This window comes from Gobio gobio (assembly GCF_949357685.1).
Source record: "Gobio gobio genome assembly, chromosome: 14".
NCBI classification, from domain to species: Eukaryota; Metazoa; Chordata; class Actinopteri; order Cypriniformes; family Gobionidae; genus Gobio; species Gobio gobio.
In genome coordinates this window covers 29,936,564-29,955,149 of record NC_137107.1, presented here as the reverse complement: position 1 = coordinate 29,955,149, position 18,586 = coordinate 29,936,564, and the positions used below count along the sequence as shown (strand labels likewise).

The 18,586-nt window shown below is 38.2% G+C and overlaps 1 protein-coding gene across 1 annotated transcript in view; it reads left to right on the top strand.

Annotated features, from left to right (window-relative positions):
* rtn2b (reticulon 2b) overlaps window positions 1-16,524 on the top strand; it is a 16,947-nt gene extending 423 nt beyond the window's left edge. The window contains exons 2-7 of the mRNA XM_079834918.1: window positions 4,109-4,316; window positions 10,002-10,140; window positions 10,610-10,679; window positions 10,822-10,868; window positions 11,240-11,298; window positions 15,732-16,524. Coding sequence (XP_079691044.1) covers window positions 4,109-4,316; window positions 10,002-10,140; window positions 10,610-10,679; window positions 10,822-10,868; window positions 11,240-11,298; window positions 15,732-15,846 — 638 coding nt within the window. The 3' untranslated portion in view covers window positions 15,847-16,524. The remainder of the gene's footprint in view (window positions 1-4,108; window positions 4,317-10,001; window positions 10,141-10,609; window positions 10,680-10,821; window positions 10,869-11,239; window positions 11,299-15,731) is intronic.
* The last annotated feature ends 2,062 nt before the right edge of the window (window positions 16,525-18,586 follow it).

The following is an 18,586-nucleotide window of genomic DNA, read 5'->3' as shown; positions in this document are numbered from 1 at the left end:
GGCACACGTCTCCCCGGAGAGATTCAATCTGACCCGGCCATGTTAGGCTGCAATAAAGTGCATTAACACGAAGGAAAGCCTCGTGGAAGATTTTTTTGTAGAGAGTTTCAGAGGGTTTAAATTGATCTGATAAAGGCTCATTCAGATTTGCACCTGCGTTTGAAGGATAATCAGAATCAACAGCTGTTGGGGTCTATTGGCTTCACAGAGGAAAGGGCGTGAAAATGCACACTGCCATTAGCTGTTCCACTTGGTTTGTGTCCATGCACTCTCTCTGACACAGGGGCTTCTTGTTCATTTATGTCATACAGTGGGGAGAACAAGTATTTGATACACTGCCGATTTTGCAGGTTTTCCTACTTACAAAGCATGTAGAGGTCTGTAATTTTTATCATAGGTACACTTCAACTGTGAGAGACGGAATCTTACAAAAAAATCCAGAAAATCACATTGTATGATTTTTAAATAATAAATTTGCATTTTATTGCATGACATAATTATTTGATCACCTACCAACCGGTAAGAATTCCGGCTCTCACAGACCTGTTAATTTTTCTTTAAGAAGCCCTTCTGTTCTCCACTCATTTCCTGTATTATTAACTGTACCTGTTTTAACTCGTTACCTGTATAAAAGACACCTGAACACACTCAGTCAAACAGACTCCAACCTCTCCACAAAGGCATCAGGGATACAATTGTTGACCTGCACAAGGCTGGGATGGGCTACAGGACAATACGCAAGCAGCTTGGTGATAAGGCAACAACTGTTGGCACAGTTATTAGAAAATGGAAGAAGTTCAAGATGACGGTCAATCTCCCTCGGTCTGGGGCACCATGCAAGATCTCACCTCGTGGGGCATCAATAATCATGAGGAAGGTGAGGGATCAGCCCAGAACTACATGGCAGGACCTGGTCAATGACCTGAAGAGAGCTGTACCATTAGTAACACACTACGCCGTCATGGATTAAAATCCTGCAGCGCACGCAAGGTCCCCCTGCTCAAGTCAGCGCATGTCCAGGCCCGTCTGAAGTTTGCCAATGACCATCTGGATGATCCAGAGGAGGAATGGGAGAAGGTCATGTAGTCTGATGAGACAAAAATAGAGCTTTTTGGTCTAAACCCCACTGGCCATGTTTAGAGGAAGAAGAAGGATGAGTACAACCCCAAGAACACCGTCCCAACCGTGAAGCATGGAGGTGGAAACATCATTCTTTGGGGATGCTTTTCTGCAAAGGGGACAGGACGACTGCACCGTATTGAGGGGAGGATGGATTGGGCCATGTATCGCGAGATCTTGGCCAACAACCTCCATCCCTCAGTAAGAGCATTGAAGATGGGTCGTGGCTGGGTCTTCCAGCATGACAACGACCCGAAACACACAGCCAGGGCAACTAAGGGGTGGCTCCGTAAGAAGCATCTCAAGTTCCTGGAGTGGCCTAGCCGGTCTCCAGACCTGAACCCAATAGAAAATCTTTGGAGGGAGCTGAAAGTCTGTATTGCCCAGCGACAGCCCCGAAATCTGAAGGATCTGGTGAAGGTCTGTATGGAGGAGTGGGCCAAAATCCCTGCTGCAGCTGTGTGCTAACCTGGTCAAGAACTACAGGAAACGTATGATCTCTGTAATTGCAAACAAAGGTTTCTGTACCAAATATTAAGTTCTGCTTTTCTGATGTATCAAATACTTATGTCATGCAATAAAATGCAAATTAATTACTTAAAAATCATACAATGTGATTTTCTGGATTTTTGTTTTAGATTCCGTTACTCACAGTTGAAGAGTACCTATGATACAAATTACAGACTTCTACATGCTTTGTAAGTGGGCAAACCTGCAAAATCGGCAGTGTATCAAATACTTGTTCTCCCCACTGTATGTTTGTCTCAGAGAGCATTTGCAGTAATTTATTGCAATTGTACAAAATAATGTGCAAATAAGTGATAGATGAGCTCATGGAAAACTGAACGCTTTGGATTCAGATGAGTCTGTTTATGTGCACAAAAAAATTGAATGTGTTTACAGACTTGACGTGTTTGGCAGAGCCTGGGGTGTATAACGTGATCAAGCTTTGTTGGACAATGACTTTGTTTCATCAAGTGTGAGTCGGCCTTGATGACATGTCTGCTTGTCATAATCAGTATTCAATGCTGAATAAAAATCTCTCTGACAGCCTTTTTCAAAATAAAAAATTAAATTCCAGTCAAGTCCTTGACAGCATTAAGGCCACTCATGAATGGTTCTGTGCACTTCAATTCTACCTTGTCTTCCCTGACCTTTTGTAGGGTTGTTTTCATATTCCACTGAGCCTTTATCCTTTTATTGCGCCATTTGAGAGCTTTTACAATGCTTCACATTGCCTGAAATTCACAACACAAACACTAAAAGACTGATAATGTTTAGCCTGATAGAGTATATATTCGATATTTTGTTTTTGGATACTCTACCCATACCACTGGTAGATCAGTCGTATTACACAAACAAAGTTGGATAATTTGGTGGCTTAATGATTATAACTACAATGAAAATACTGGTAATGATCACGTTGCAATTTCAGAACATTAAATACATCCAGATCGCAAATTGTGTTGACTAATACAGATGACCACTCACTGCTAAAGCTTCCTGCTAGCTAATTAAAAAAAGGTTACAGATGTTTATGTATTCACATATGGCATCAGTTTTGGCATCTTATATTTTCTCCCCCCTGTCAAAAATAAATGATCATACATTACATACACATTAGGAGGAGAGGGGGAGAGAGAGAGAGAGAGAGAGAGAGAGAGAGAGAGAGAGAGAGAGAGAGAGAGAGAGAGAGAGAAACCTTCTCGACAGAGAGAGATGATTCAGCTTCCTACAATGTCACTTCCATTATTTGACATAGGCTGACATAAAATGTATTCAGAAATTGACCTATTATTTTCTTAACATACACTATATTGCCAAAAGTATTGGGACACGTCTCCAAATCATTGAATTCAGGTGTTCCAATCACTTCCATGGCCAAATGTGTATAAAATCATGCACCTAGGCATGCAGACTGCTTCTACAAACATTTGTGAAAGAATGGGTCGCAATCAGGAGCTCAGTGAATTCAAGCATGATACTGTGCCACCAGTGCAATTCATTCGTGAAATTTCCTTACTACTAAATATTCTACGGTCAACTGTTAGTGGTATTATAACAAAGTGGAAGCAATTGGGAACAACAGCAACTCAGCCACGAAGTGGTAGGCCACGTAAAATCACAGAGCGGGGTCAGCGCATGAGGCGCACAGTTATAATAGATAGTAGATACAGACCTCCAAACTTTGTGTGGCCTTCAGATTAGCTCTAGAACAGTGCATAGAGAGCTTCTTGGAATGGGTTTCCATGGCCGAGCAGCTGCATCCAAGCCTTACATCAAGTGAAATGCAAAGCGTCGGATGCAGTGGTGTAAAGCACACCGCCACTGGACTCTAGAGCAGTGGAGACGTGTTCTCTGGAGTGACCAATCACGTTTCTCTGTCAGGCAATCCAATGGACGACTCTGGATTTGGCGGTTGCCAGGAGAACGGTACTTGCCTGACTGCATTGTGCCAAGTGTAAAGTTTGGTGGAGGGGGGATTATTCAGGTTGTTTTTCAGGGGTTGGGCTTGGCCCCTTAGTTCCAATTAAAGGAACTCGTAATGCTTCAGCATACCAAGACATTTTGGACAATTTCATGCTTCCAACTTTGTGGGATCAGTTTGGGGATAGCCCCTTCCTGTTCCAACATGACTGACCTCACAAATGCGCTTCTAGAAGAATGGTCAAATGCCTTCCCAGAAGAGTTGAAGTTGTTTTTGACAAGTGAAATTTGTGGAATGACTCAAAGAATGGATGAAAATCTGTAATTTGATCGTCTGTTTTACCACACACAGTGCAAACATGCACATCTGACCACCCAAATACTCCACCACACAACCCCCATGCATCTCTTTTCGAGGTTGACTTCAAAGCAGTACTGCATGGTCTTTGCATTTCTCCCTCAGTCGTCTTTTCTCTGTCTTTCCATCCTTCTGCCTGGCTATGCCTCATTATATGTTTATTTCCCTGATGTTCCAAACATGAATTTTTCTTGCCCTCTCTAGTGTTGGATCTGTTATACTGGCGAGATGTGGGGACCACCGGGCTGGTGTTTACAGGTTTGGTTGTGGGTTTGGCCTGTTTGTTCCAGCTCAGTACCATCACGGCCCTGTCCAACCTCGGTTTGGGCATTATGGCCTTCACCCTTCCTATACGCTTCCTTTACAAAGCTATGGTGCTTGTCCGTCTCAGCGATGGATCTCATCCCTTCCAGTGAGTATGCACAACAACAGTTTCTACACAGCAATGTGTAACTGACAAGCAAAGTCTCATGTCACTCCACGCCCTGAGTCGATTCGTTCAAAAACACTGATTCATTAAACAACAAAAAAAATATTTAAATCAATCACTCAAACAATTTGTTCACAAACACTGTTGCTGAATTCCAGTTCTCTTACTGTATACGCCCTAATGTGGACTCTGTTTGTGAAGAAAAAGTACATACTTTTGAATGTGTAGCGGGAACATCAAATTTTGGTATAAATTTATATATATAAATATAAATTTATTTTTTCATCAAATTTATATATATATATATATATATATATATATATATATATATATATATATATATATATATATATATATATATATAAAACATGTATAAAAACATTTTTTATCAGGGGTCCGTTCTTCTTATGTCGCTAACTCCGTTCGCTGGATTTGATTGTTACTCATTCTAAAAGTGAATTTAGACGATTTTTTATGGTCTTGGATTGTTTGGTTCTTCGACGCTCATCCTGGATTTGCTGTCATAGCAACAGGTCCATAAACTTAAACCTGCTTGAGAGCAGGCTTATTTCATGTAAACAGGATTAGATTGCATATTTTTAAGTGCCGTTGATACTTAAAATTCACTTTATTACAAGAGTTCCTTACTGAACCAGGGGCAATAATAATTTTAAATAACAATAATAATAAAAATGTATTTGAAAATAATATTATAATGCTGTGTATAATACTATAGATACTGCCACTTGATTGAGAGATTTATTTTTGATAGAATAATTACTTTATAATTTTATTGGAGTCTTACACACATGCTGTAACGGTGGTGCATGCCATGCCAAGCATGCCATGCTGGTGACAAAAATTATGGGAGTGGCTTGATGCAGCACAGGAGATGGAGATAACTTGATCTTGACCCTTAAAGGGTTACTTCAGCGATTTAGCATTAAGCTTTGTGTCAGTAGAAACCTGGTAGTATATTGGAATTATGGTACTTTCCCCCCTCATATCCCCCTGAGACAAGATAATTATGCATTTTATTTCTGGAAAAAATCCTCCGATGACACAAATATCGTCATTTTGCGTCATCAAAGGATTTTTTTAGGAGCTAGTTCTGCATGTTTTCAACCTGCCCATAGGGGTGGGATCTCACTCACAGAATGTGCACGGCCGCTCTACTCGGGCATTAATAACGGAGCAGGGCAGAGCAAAGTGAGTGTTTCAACTTTTCAATGAATTCCTATGAAAGTTAAGCTTCCATATGCGATCTGAAAACGTGAAAACATGAAATCTGACTCCTGCTGCGTTTGAGACGTGACTTCCGTTCGGCTCACTCACACGTTATTGAAAAGACACGTTTAATTGTAGTGTTTATTCTCTTACTGAACGAAATGATTGTATTACTGTGAAAAACAAAACGACGGTGGGGGTGGTGTAAAGGTGGGCAGGTGATAACCAGTAGCCGTGGCTTGGGAGTGGCCTCGTAGGACAGCGAAGCAAGTGCATTCTGGGAGTTGTCTTTCATCCACATGAGACAAAAATACATTTTCTGTCTTTTCTCAGTCTAGAAGGCACCAAATTCAAAAATAATTTCACATTTCTACTACATAAATGACCCAGTTTAAATACACATTCATCTTCCCGGCGCTGAAGTACATTTACATATACGAGTAATCATTTGAAGCGTATTGTTTGTTTTATACTCAGCAAAAATAGCCTGCATTTGACAGAAATTACAGAATAGCCCGAAACCGTTAAAGAAACTTTAATTAATGTTGTCACGTAGCAAATCTACTTCAAATTGAATTAAAAATTTAATGAATTGCTAAAAATTCAAAGGGTGTACAAATACTAATACTATCGTGAATATAAATCATTGGGAATCATGTTAAAAAAAACAAACAGCGCACATTTCATTTATCTATTATAACCTTTATGTTTTTTTTGGTCGCTTGGCTGTTTCCTTTTAAAAGGTCCAAAAAATCTTGTTTTTTAAAAATTGTATTCAAGTTTTTTTGCCAGATGGCTTTTTTTAATTATATGATGTCATTACGTTGCTGTCTTGTCGCCAGCCAATCGCTGCATTGCTGATCGTGATTTCGAGTATCGATTCATCTCCCCTTCATCTCAGGGAACACAGGAACGTGCAGTAATCTTAGACAACTTAATCCAGATATTTTAATCCAAGCCGCAAATTTGTTTGAAGAACCAAATTAGCCAGAGATCAGTTATCACAAATAATTTCAGATGCATTAAGCGAGGTATGAAGAACGGACCCCAGGTTATATATTGATTATTAATCACTAAAACCCTTTTATCTAAAACTCTCTATCCATTGGTCTTGCACATCCGCCATGTTTGTAGTTTAACGCTCTGAATCAAATCCCCCCCCAAAGTGCAGATTGTGCCATTAGAGTGTGCATGGATCTGCACTTCGAACTTCCACCGGAAATAGATCATCCGGGTACCTTTGGGATACTTATTTCAACATACTAAGGGTATGTTTAAACAACAACGATGTACTAAAAACTGAAAATGTCTTCACGTACAGACGACAATGTTGTCGAAACGATCTCTGTTCACACGGATCTGCGGAAATTATTAAAAAAATGTGTATTATGCACTTTGTAAAGAAACACTACGTGCCTAAAGACTGAACACGTAATACGCATGTGCATGATGTCACCATTTTCATAAATTTGTGTTTTTGTAGTTTACACAGAAGCGTTTCTGCCTTCTTCACACGGATCCGCGAAAACGATTAAAAACTCTGTATTATGCATGCCAGGCCAGTAGTTAGCGATGTCACTTTGTAAAGAAACACTATGCGCCTATAGACTGAACACGTATTACGCATGTGCATGATATCACCATTTTCATAAATTCGTGTTTTTGTAGTTTACACAGAAAAGTGTGTGTTTTCGGGCCCCCAAAACGTCGTTGTCATGTAAACGAATGGCCAAAATGTCAAAGTTCTAATCTAATTCTAATTTCAAATACTATTTAGGATGGATATACTGTAGTAGGCTACTTGAATGTGAAATGGGATGCACCAGTATGCATTTGACAACAAAAAAAAGTGCTTTTTGTGTCATTGAATCATTCACTCAAACGATTCGGTAAAAAACAAAAGAATTGATTAAGGAACGAAACTGTACTGCTGGAAGATGCGTAACAGTATTCTATACATGGATTTCTCGGCGACGTCATCACTGCTTGCGCACGCACCCGAGAGGCAGAAAGAAGAAACCTCTCGTGTTGTAGGTTAGTAGCGGCGTGTCTGTAAGTCAAAATGCCAAGGAGTTGCTGCGTGTTTAATTGTACCAACAGAGCCAGTGCTGGGTGCCTGATGTTTAACATACCTAGGGGGAAGCATGCGTTTGCCAAAAAATTATTACCTAACATGATCATTCATACATGTATCACAGCAACACTGCAAAATTAAAGACAGACAAACAGATCCAACTAAAATCACGTTTTATTGAGTCAGCAGTTATATACAAACAATAAGGAAAGCTTCAATGTTGTTGCAGTAGCGGACCAGCGATCTGTCTTTCTGCCTCCAGGATGCGCACGCACCCTGTAATGTTTGTAAACAGGAAACCCGTGTATAGAGAGATTTGTTCAATTGTTTGCAAATATTTTCTCCCCACATGTCACGCAGGCCTCCAGGGATTCAGCTTCGAATTTGTTTGGAACTATTTCATTGGTGAAGCAAAAATACACAACGTTTTTGCTACTATTGTTGTCTTTAAAGGTCCCATGGCATGAAATTTTCATTTTATGAGGTTTTTCAACATTAATATGAGTTCCCCTAGCCTGAATATTGTCCCCAAGTGGATAGAAATGTTGATCGGTGTAAACCCGAGTTCTGGCTGTCTTTCTCTGCCTTTGAGAAAATGACAGCCCAGACGAGCCAATCCTGAAGTCTCCTGGTTTGACGTCCAAGCAGGAACGGTTTCCTCCCTTTCCTCCGCCCAGAGAATCTGGCACGCCCATGCAAATGCTTGAGAGATCATGGGTTGTGAACGAGTGAATGCTGGCAGTTTCTCAGTGTTTGGATGTACAAATGAAAACAGAAGTCTTTTTTCAGTTCCTTCTGATCTGTGATCAGTGATTTCTGATGTGTAGCTAATTATTTATTATTCGTGCACACAATGCGGCTTCTCTCTCTCCAGACAGAACGGAGTTTTCTATCTTGTGAGTCAGTGTTTTTGTACGTCCTCGTCGCGTCTATCGGTTCTAAAATATGCATACAGTCATGAGTTTCTGCTCAACATGGCAGAGTCAGATCTTTAGAGATAAACCTCACACACACCGAAGCTCGGACTGCACTGGCCGGTGGCCTTCAACATCCCCGACCCCCAGTACTGCATCTGGCCCACAGCGGAGGCACCAAACGCGGCATGAGATTAAGCAGAAGGGGGTTAAGCGTGAGCATATCCGGACTAGCCAGCCTAGCCCCACAATAAACTGGATTACATTCGATTACTGCTGTTGTGTCTTTGTTTGCGCTGTGTACTCAACGCGCGTCACTGACGCTTTTATTTTATTTTAAAAATAATGCTATTATCAACACTTACTTTTAACTCGTTCATCTCGACAGCTGTAATGGTCCTTTGCATGTGTTACAAAGTTGGTAATAATGATGAAGACGGACTCGGTGTGACTGGGACTCGTGTTTATTCAGAACTCTCAGATACAAACACAATAAACTCGCGCTGACTGACAGCGCTCTCATAACTCAGTAGTTACTATAAATAATTTTGTTAGCAATCGCTCAGTCTCTGGTACATTAGTGATGTCCGGTTCGCGACGCGAACGATCTTTCTTTTGAACCAGTTCTTTTTAGTGAACCGAATCAGTTCACCAAATCGGACTGAATCGTTCTAAACGGTTCGCGTCTCCAGTCAGCGCTGATCCATAATTTACTAAAGTTACTAACTTTCTGACATGAGTGACAGTCCCTCCGACTAGAAATAGACTAATAACCTGAAGTATATGCTGTAACTACAACAGTTCAGACATGCTGAGAACTGATGTGAAGTGAACTCAGGTCCATCCGTCTCTCTGGCAGCAGCTCGTGCCTGCTCCTGCCTCGTAGACCTCGTTAAACCACGCCCCCTCCGCTCATTTAAAATGCAAAGATATCAGCCAATCACAACAGTGGGCGTTTTTACTGAAGTCTCACAGCAGACACGCCTCTTGAAGCAGGGCATTCAGCCACAGGGCAAACAGCAGTATTGAAAAAATGCCTTTTATTTCTAAATTATGACATTTTATGATGTAAAAGTCATACTAACAATATAAGTACACCTCAGGAAACATTATAAAATAATAGAAAAATGCCATGCCATGGGACCTTTAATGTAAACTTCTCACTATTAACTTCATTGATATATTAGAATATTAACTTTTTTATTGAACTGTATAAAATAACAAACAACACTCATTTTGATATTGCATATAAAATGACCAGTCTGCCCAATTTGCAAGCTGTTTTGAATGGAGGAGTTTACTCTGATACAGTCCATATAAAGTTCATGGGTTAAAATATTAATTCTTGAGACAGATGAGCAGATTTTCGCAGGAGCTTGATGGATGGGAAAAGCAACTCAAATAAATTGGGATAAATATATGTAATCTGTTCCACTTTTCTTTATTAAAAAGGTCATATTTGGATGAGGACCGCACGCTGACAGATGAGGACACAGTCCGTATGGCGGAACAAATCGTTCTGCTGATTGCTACGGCTGTCACCGAGCTGAAGAGGCTGTTCTTCATCGAAAGCATCATGGACTCAGTGAAGGTCTCTTGCACATCTTAAATATCTCACCTCAGATACACTGAGCAGTTTTTACACTTTTACTGCAATTTATGACCTACTTTCACTACATCAGGGGATAGTGCTGCTGACTTACATAAATTAGTCCTGATATGAACTATTACCATGTGCTTTCATTCCCAAATGCAAAGGTTCTGTGAGAATAAGCCCATGTGAAACTAAAGAAATTCATATTTGGAAAAAAAACCCCTGACCTTTATTATTATAAGAACATAAAGTCCCTGTAGATCCCCTGTTCCAACAAGGCACTAGCAATGATTTCAATTCAGGGAACACAGATACTGATTAAAATATATAGGCTAACTTCATTGCACTGTTAATCTCTTCAGATAAAAGCATCTTGCAAATAAATACATGTAAATCTAGAATATAACCATTCAAAATGAAAAATAATGCTTTTATCTGAATGATTGTATTTTATTTGTTTGTGTAGTTTGTTGTGTTCCTGTATTTGTTGACCTATGTGGGGGTCCAAGCTAATGGTCTCACGCTGGTGATGACCGGTAAGGATATCCTGCTGAAATTTGTAAAGCAAATCACGGCTGAAAATATTTTTTCACCTTATATCAGTCACTAAACAATTGAATTTTAAACAATTGTGTTGATGTTACATGGTGTTAATGTAATCCTTTCAATTCTGAACAGGTGTGATATGCGCCTTCTCTCTGCCACTGTTATACAGACTTCAACAGGTATGTGCATCAGTTGGATTTTACACATACAGTAGATAGCCCTATATTCTTGAAGAAAAAAAAAAAGCCTTAAAGCTTTCTTGGCTATCACTAGCTCTTAAAAATAAAAGGTTCTTTGTGGCATCTATAGTTCCATGAAAACCCAACGGGTTCTTCTATGGCATTGCTGCAAAAACACCCTTTTTGGAACCTTTATTTTTAAGAGTGTAGATAAAAAAAGGATGTGTTAGGTAACAGCAGGAATTTCCCCATTCCCTTCATTTTTCTAACCAGAAATGCACTTATTATTAGATCTTAATAATTTATGCACTCGGATTCACACCATAGGCTATTTCAAACTTCACACTTGTTTTTTTTTTCATTTTTGACAGGCGAGGATCGACAAGATTGTTAAAGCAATCAGAAAACTTGTGGGAAAAATCACTGAAATGTAAGTCTTCATTATTCTGGCATAAGCCGTTATAAGTGAGCCAGAAAAGAAAATAAAATAAAGCAACTTAAATTTAAATTACTACAAATATTTAATTTCTCCTTGCAAAGAAACAAACGATACTCAAAACCAGTGGCAGCGTTTCACAAAAACCTAGGGTATGACATGAGTCCTTCTGACCATACAACGGCATTCCCAAATAATCACTTTATATCTAAACAAAATGTGGACAAAAATCCACTAAAATAACTTAGCAAAAGACTTAAAGGGGTGGTAAAACACATTCTTTTGAAGGCTTGACTGTGTTTGTGGGGTGCACTGTAACATGTGTTCATGCTTCGTTTTAAAAAAAAATTGCCTTATTTTTCATATATTTGAACTTTATTCTACACTGCTCTGTCCCTCCTTGTAAAACGGTCTGATGCTTTCCGGGTTGTATGAAGCCAGTCCCTCAAAAAAAAAAAAACCCCGTGGGCTCTGATTGGTTAGCTGGCCCAGTGTGTTGTGATTCGCTAACCGCCTAGTGCACGTTTGTCGGAAACGTCACGCCCCTTACCGGAGGCTGTGCTTTGGTCAGTATTAGAAACAACGGCGTCAATAAAACCATATGAGCCCGAATCAGACCCAGAACATTTTAGTGAAGATGATCGAGCAGAACCTGTTCAGTCCTCAAGAGTAAAGACTGCGGATCTATAATGATCGCTACTGAATGGCACTTTAACTTTTGTATTTTTAGAACGATTATAGCCAAATATCTGTCGCAAGAACTAACCCAAAACGAACACTAAGCACTGGCTTTAACTAGTAAGTTAGCCAAATCACACACAGAACCATGTTTAGCAAGCCTGAAGATAAACAATACATAAAAGCTCTAATCAAAGAATAATTTACACTAATGTCAGGTTCGCTGTTGAGATTTTAACGTTAGTGTTTGTAATGTTAGGTGTTCGTCGGATAACGTTAAGTATGAATGAGCATTTAACAGACTGGTTTGCAGAACAGCGTTGTCATCTGTTTACTTCCTTGCTACAACCTATTACAGGAAAACACATCGATGAAAAATAAATCAGACTTACAGGTTGCAGGGTTGCCAACTTTTGAGATCAGGTTGGGGTGAGATTTTCTTTTCTTTTGGGGGGGGGGGTACTTAACCAATTACCGTACGATTTCAGTATCAATTCATAGCCTGCTGTACATATAAGATTATATCGTATATCGATTTCAGTATCAATTCATAGCCTGCTGTACATATAAGGAAATAAGGATATGTACGTTATTAACATTTTAAAATTTCCCATTTAAAGAAATCTAGTGTTTGATCATATCAAAATATTTATTAAAATGCAAAACTGCAATACTTTTTTGAGCAACTAGATTAGATACATGTATATTGATTAAAGAGCCATAAAGGCACCAGTGGGTTATGGTATTACAAATGGAAATTATTATTTTTCAAGCCACAAAATGACTCTAATTCGCCTCTTTGAATAAGAATTCTCTAATTCAACCTTAATACTAATTGTAATATAAATAAGAAAAATATTAGAAGAAAAATATTTTAAGTGGTCAGGACCATAATTATTGCACAGATAGTATTTAGTACCAAAATATCTCAAAATATTCAATTAATATTTTTGAACTAAAATATAGAACATTTATTCAATTGAAAAATAGTTAAGGTGTATGGTCACATTTGACCATCAATGTGTATGAGTGTGTGAGGGCTAAATACAGGAAAAACATTAACATTAATGTTAACAATGTTGCATCTCCATCACTCTCTATAATAAAACGATCCTGTATGGTTGACGTAATAATCAATGCACACTATGCTGTACTGTTTACCAAAACTTGCTGCAAACACCTGAAGTGGAGATGTTGTGTATCAAGCCATTCAAATGCATTGACACAGCGCTAGAAGTATTGAGAGGTCCGTGGAGCACGTGACCGCGCGCGCACCCGCGAGATGAGAGAGCATGTCGCATCTCCGTTTTTCAACACTGCTTTAACTGTTATGCCATATTAGCGCCAAAACGCTATTTATTGTTTGAATTTCGCATTAAAACTTAAACAAATCTAAAAGCTTAGACTTTGTTTAATATCAAAAGCAGGTTTGGCAGTTTGGCGTGAGATTAAGTTGGGCAGCGTGAGAGCGTGACACAGAGCCTGAAAGCGTGAGTGTCACGCCAAATGCGTGAAAGTTGGCAACCCTGAGGTTGTGGCCCGTGAAAAGCTTCTGTTTGTAAATCCAGCTTTCAGGACAAGCCGTTGTGCATATCCTGTATTGAACTCGCGAAGTTTGTGGAAGTTTGTGTTGTCCTCCGTGAAATGTGCAGCGCGCGCGTCGTGCATCCACGCACCGGCAGTGTTTTTTTCACGCATCTGACGTTGTGCAAATCTGGCATTGAAATCGCGAAGACGGTGGATGTTTTCCTCTGTTAGATGTGCTGCAGGGAGCCCTGCGCGCGCCTGATTCCCCGCTGACTCCAACACACGTGCATATAACATGCTGTATGTTAAACGCTCTGCAACGCACCCCCGTCCCAAGGAAGGCTGAACAGAGCAAGTACCCCAGACCTGCAATCCGGATGAAAATAACAAGTTTCCTTGGCATCGCGGCAACAACACTCCAGCCTAACTATACCACAACAGCGCCGCGATACAAAATGGCCTCACCCCCCCTTATTTAATATTCTCGGAGGAGGGGTTTATGTAAATATTGAGCCTGTTGATGTCACCAACCCTGGAGGAATGTGTGTAGTCGCCTGCTGGCCGTTTGCTGTAGTTCTTAGAAACTGATTTCTTTAAAAGCAAATATCTCCCTTTGCTTTAAACTTTGAACGTTGTAACTTTGCAGATGTTGTTTATGCTCAAGCAGCAACATTACACGTTAGCTAAAGTTAGAATAGTGAAATCGTGGTTTACCACCCCTTTAACAACAATACAAAATCAATGCAAATACTGAAACAGCCCTATAAGCCTTCACTGTGACCTAACTGTGAGTTTTTTGTACTAACCAGCCGCAACATCGATTCATGACAATTCTATTTTACACATTTTACAAAGTTGTGCGCCGTTGTGGCTGGAACAACATATAAAGTATGACGAGTGCAGATTATGTGCTTCATTTAATGTAAAAAGAATTTAATCTTGATCTAATATATATATATATATATATATATATATATATATATATATATATATATATATATATATATATATATATATATATATATATATATATATATATATATATATATATATATAGTCTTACTGAAAGCAACAATGGGCAATTCACCAGGATAATTAAAGGAAACAACTGTTCAAACTGTAAACTTAAGGTGAACAAACAAGTGTATTCTATGATAATAAAACAGTTTCAGTCACTCAGTAGGCCTATGTATTTTTAATCATGTTAAAACGATGTAAGATTTAGAAAATCGATATTGTTGCCTACTTATACATTTAGTTGTGAATGCAGTCAGTGCACTTGCAGAGAGAGCCCACCCACACGCTCTTCTGATTGGCTGTGATTTTTGATTGATTGATCTCGGGTCGAGTCTGGGTTGCCGCTAAAAACCTTGTTGCATTGCGTCTGGTTAGGACACGGCGTTTGAATTAGCTTTTCAAAGCTGCAACAGAACTAACGGGCAGCATCATGAGCATCATTTCCCCTGCTTGTCTGAATGCCAGGGTATGGCAACTGCCATACGTAAACGCCGCCCCTGCTCTAAACCAGTGTTGGGGGTAAAGCATTACAAGTAACTTGAGTAACGTAGGCCTAATTAGATTACTTTTTCAAGTAACTAGTAAAGTAACGCATTACTTTTGAATTTACAACAAAATATCTGAGTTACTATTTCAAATAAGTAACACAATGTACTTTGTTTTCCATTTGTTGAGTGTACTGTGATCCACCCCGGATTATTGTAGTTACAGACTAAATGTAAGCATGCATTTACCTGTCTCACTTGCTCAAAACAGATCCAGTATTCTAGAAATGAATAAAAACAGTGAAATGCAAACTCAGAATATTCCGGAAACCTGTAATAATGAAATGTTAAATAACACAAATATACCTTGAAATATACCTTGTGAACTTAATCTCACTTTAACCATGGTGTATTTAATGCTAATAAAATAAGCATTAAAGATCAAGTGTTATTGTTATTTATTTTTTGTTAGCAAGCCCAGCCCAGGTGAGAAAAAGTAACACAAACTTAATGTAGCGCATTACTTTCCATAAAAAGTAACTAAGTAACACAATTAGTTACTTTTTTATGGAGTAACACAATATTGTAATGCATTACTTTTAAAAGTAACTTTCCCCAACACTGCTCAAAACTCATTATGACTTTAATGAACTAAAACAACCATGGTTTATTTTCTTGATTTTTTGTTCTCTGTGCCACTTTTACATTTTTCTTTTCTAGAGTTGATTTTGTGGTTTTACTGGTTAAACCTCCACCAGCCCCAGCCCCAGCCTCAGCCTCAGCCCCAGCACCTTCCCCTGCCCCCACACCAAAACAAAAACAGAAGACTAAATGAAGAGGAGGGAGAGAGAAATGGGGGAGAGGAGGCGAAATGTGGAGTACATTGAACAAAGAAAGTCTTACGGTGCAGCTGCAGCCCTGCGTGTTAGGCAGGGTCGGGGTTATGATATGAACGTGAACGAGCGTTATGTTTTACAGTACGTTTCTTACGGTGCTAGAAGATTCCTAGGTCTTCTCAAAAGAATTAAGCAAAAGGCAGGCCTCATCAAGAAGCACACTTCAGTCAAACGAAGTCTACCTATTGTATTCATTTATTTCACTCAAACTATCTTTTATTATTAGTATATAAAAGCTGTGTAATATTTATAATTATTGGTTCATTTTGCCTGACATGGCTTTTCTACTGATTTTCATAGAAAAAGTTGAATCCAGTGACAGTTGCTAGTATGTTTTTCTCCACTAGAGGGTACAACGCGACCACACAATCACAGCAGTTCTTGGTCAGAACAGCATGTTACAGAAATTCTGTCATGTAAATTTGTTTAACATTTTTGGAGCTTATACAGTTCCCACTGGGATTGTTCTCATAATTTGGGTTTTAATATTTAATACTGAATGTTTCATGTTACAGGGCAATTCAAAACTATTTTATAAGTCGCAAGTTATGTTTTGCACCGCAGTCTTTGTACGTCTTTTGTGCAGCACGACCCCCAGTAAACGTGTTTTCAATGTTATTTGCCTTTTTTTTGCATCTGTCAACATACAAAACATCTCATCATATATTTTCGACCTTGCACAGAAATAAGCAGGGTGAGGATGCAGCTGATTCGATTCAAAACATTCAATTACATACTGGTTACAGATGACATTCTAACGCTGAACAGAAACAAATATAGGATGTCTTTTGATGTTCAAATACTTCCATGCTAGGATGGTGATAAACACAATCTGGTTATTGTCTTCGCAGGCTTTTAAGAAAGTATCTGTACCATCTGTAAAATGACAGAATGTATGGAGGGGACTGTTTAGAGAGCATGAGAACACAGTAGGAACACTAAGGAATGTAAGGAAGAATACCAATACTCCACTGACAAGAACAATTGCACTCAAAGGGATATTTTGTATTCATTGCCGTTTAAATAACCTACTTCAGACTGGCTTTGGCTTTAAACTGCCCCTGTGTGCCATTTTTTGTTAAATGGTAGTAGTGGGAAATCTCTGAATGAGGATATGATGAAAATTGACATTTAGAAGTTATTCACTTTATTTAGCTTTTTCTAAATAGCTGTATGTAATTAAATGCCATGTCTGATTGAATGATGCTAAATTGTGTGGATCATACTTAAAAAAAAAATAATAATAATAAAATTAATAATACTATATATATATATATATATATATATATATATATATATATATATATATATATATATATATATATATATATATATATATATATATATATATATATATATATATATATATATATATATATACAAATTGTATATTCTATCCCCTAAACCTGTCCATCACAGAAAACTTTCTGCATTTTTTCATTTTCAAAAAACCTAATTTAGTATGATATAAAAGCAGTTTTCCTCATGGTGACCAAAAAATGTGCCCATAAGGACAAGGATTTCGGATATTATCATCTTTGTGGGGACATTTTGTCCACATAAGGTAGAGTATACCTGAACCACACACACACACCCACACATTTCTCTTTAAAAAAAAATTAAGCACAAAAAAAGTTACATCAAATAATTGTTTTGGCTCTTATTTTTCTATAATAGCTGGAAATTATTACTCCATGGCAGATTCACAATCACTCTTTTACTGGAAATTTTTTTTAATGACTATAATTCCAAAAACGTTTCATCTGCAGCTATAACCTTAGCGACATATTTAAATAAGCAGATTTCATAACAGTAATGCTCACTGTTCTGTATACCACACACACACTTTGTGTTTTCATGTTTTATGGGGACTTTTCATAGACATAATGATTTTTATACTGTACAAACCGTATATTCTACCCCCTAAACCTGCTCATCACAGAAAACTTTCTGCATTTTTGTAATTTTCAAAAAACATAATTTAGTATGATTTAGAAGCTGTTTTCCTCATGGGGACCAAAACATGTCCTGGGACATTCAGTACCAATAACTTAGGGTTTACCTGAACAAAAAAAAGTTACATCAAATAATTGTTTTGGCTCTTATTTTTCAATAATAGCTAGAAATTATTGCTTCATGGCAGATTCGCAATAAAATTGAATATGATGAAATGTTATAATTACAATAACTTTTCATTTGCAGCTAGATAACCTTAGGTGACATTTAAATAAGCAGATTTCAACAGTAATGAATATGATCAACAAACATATGATGTAGTAGACAACGCAGAATTCCATCGAAACTTTCTCACATCATCAAGCCATTCTTATTGTTGAGCCATGTGTCAGTCCATTTTTTTTACTCTTCTTCTAACTAAACTTTTGGCTTAGATAAGTGCTATATAATAAATGGAACAATAGGGAAAACACAAAATCTGAAGTTTGTAATTTAACATAACATTTGGCAAGCAAAGTTCATACACAAGCTTGTATATAATGTCTGTTAAGATTAAAATGCCCTCAAAAACTTTAATTTCCATTCTTTACTCACAGGGTCCGATTTTTCACAAACCCCCTGATCATAAAGCAAAGAAATAAGAAGGATAATAAGCTGTAATTTTGTCCACGATGACATCCTCACAGATGATTCTGCCAACAAGTCTTGGGATTGTGGTTGTAT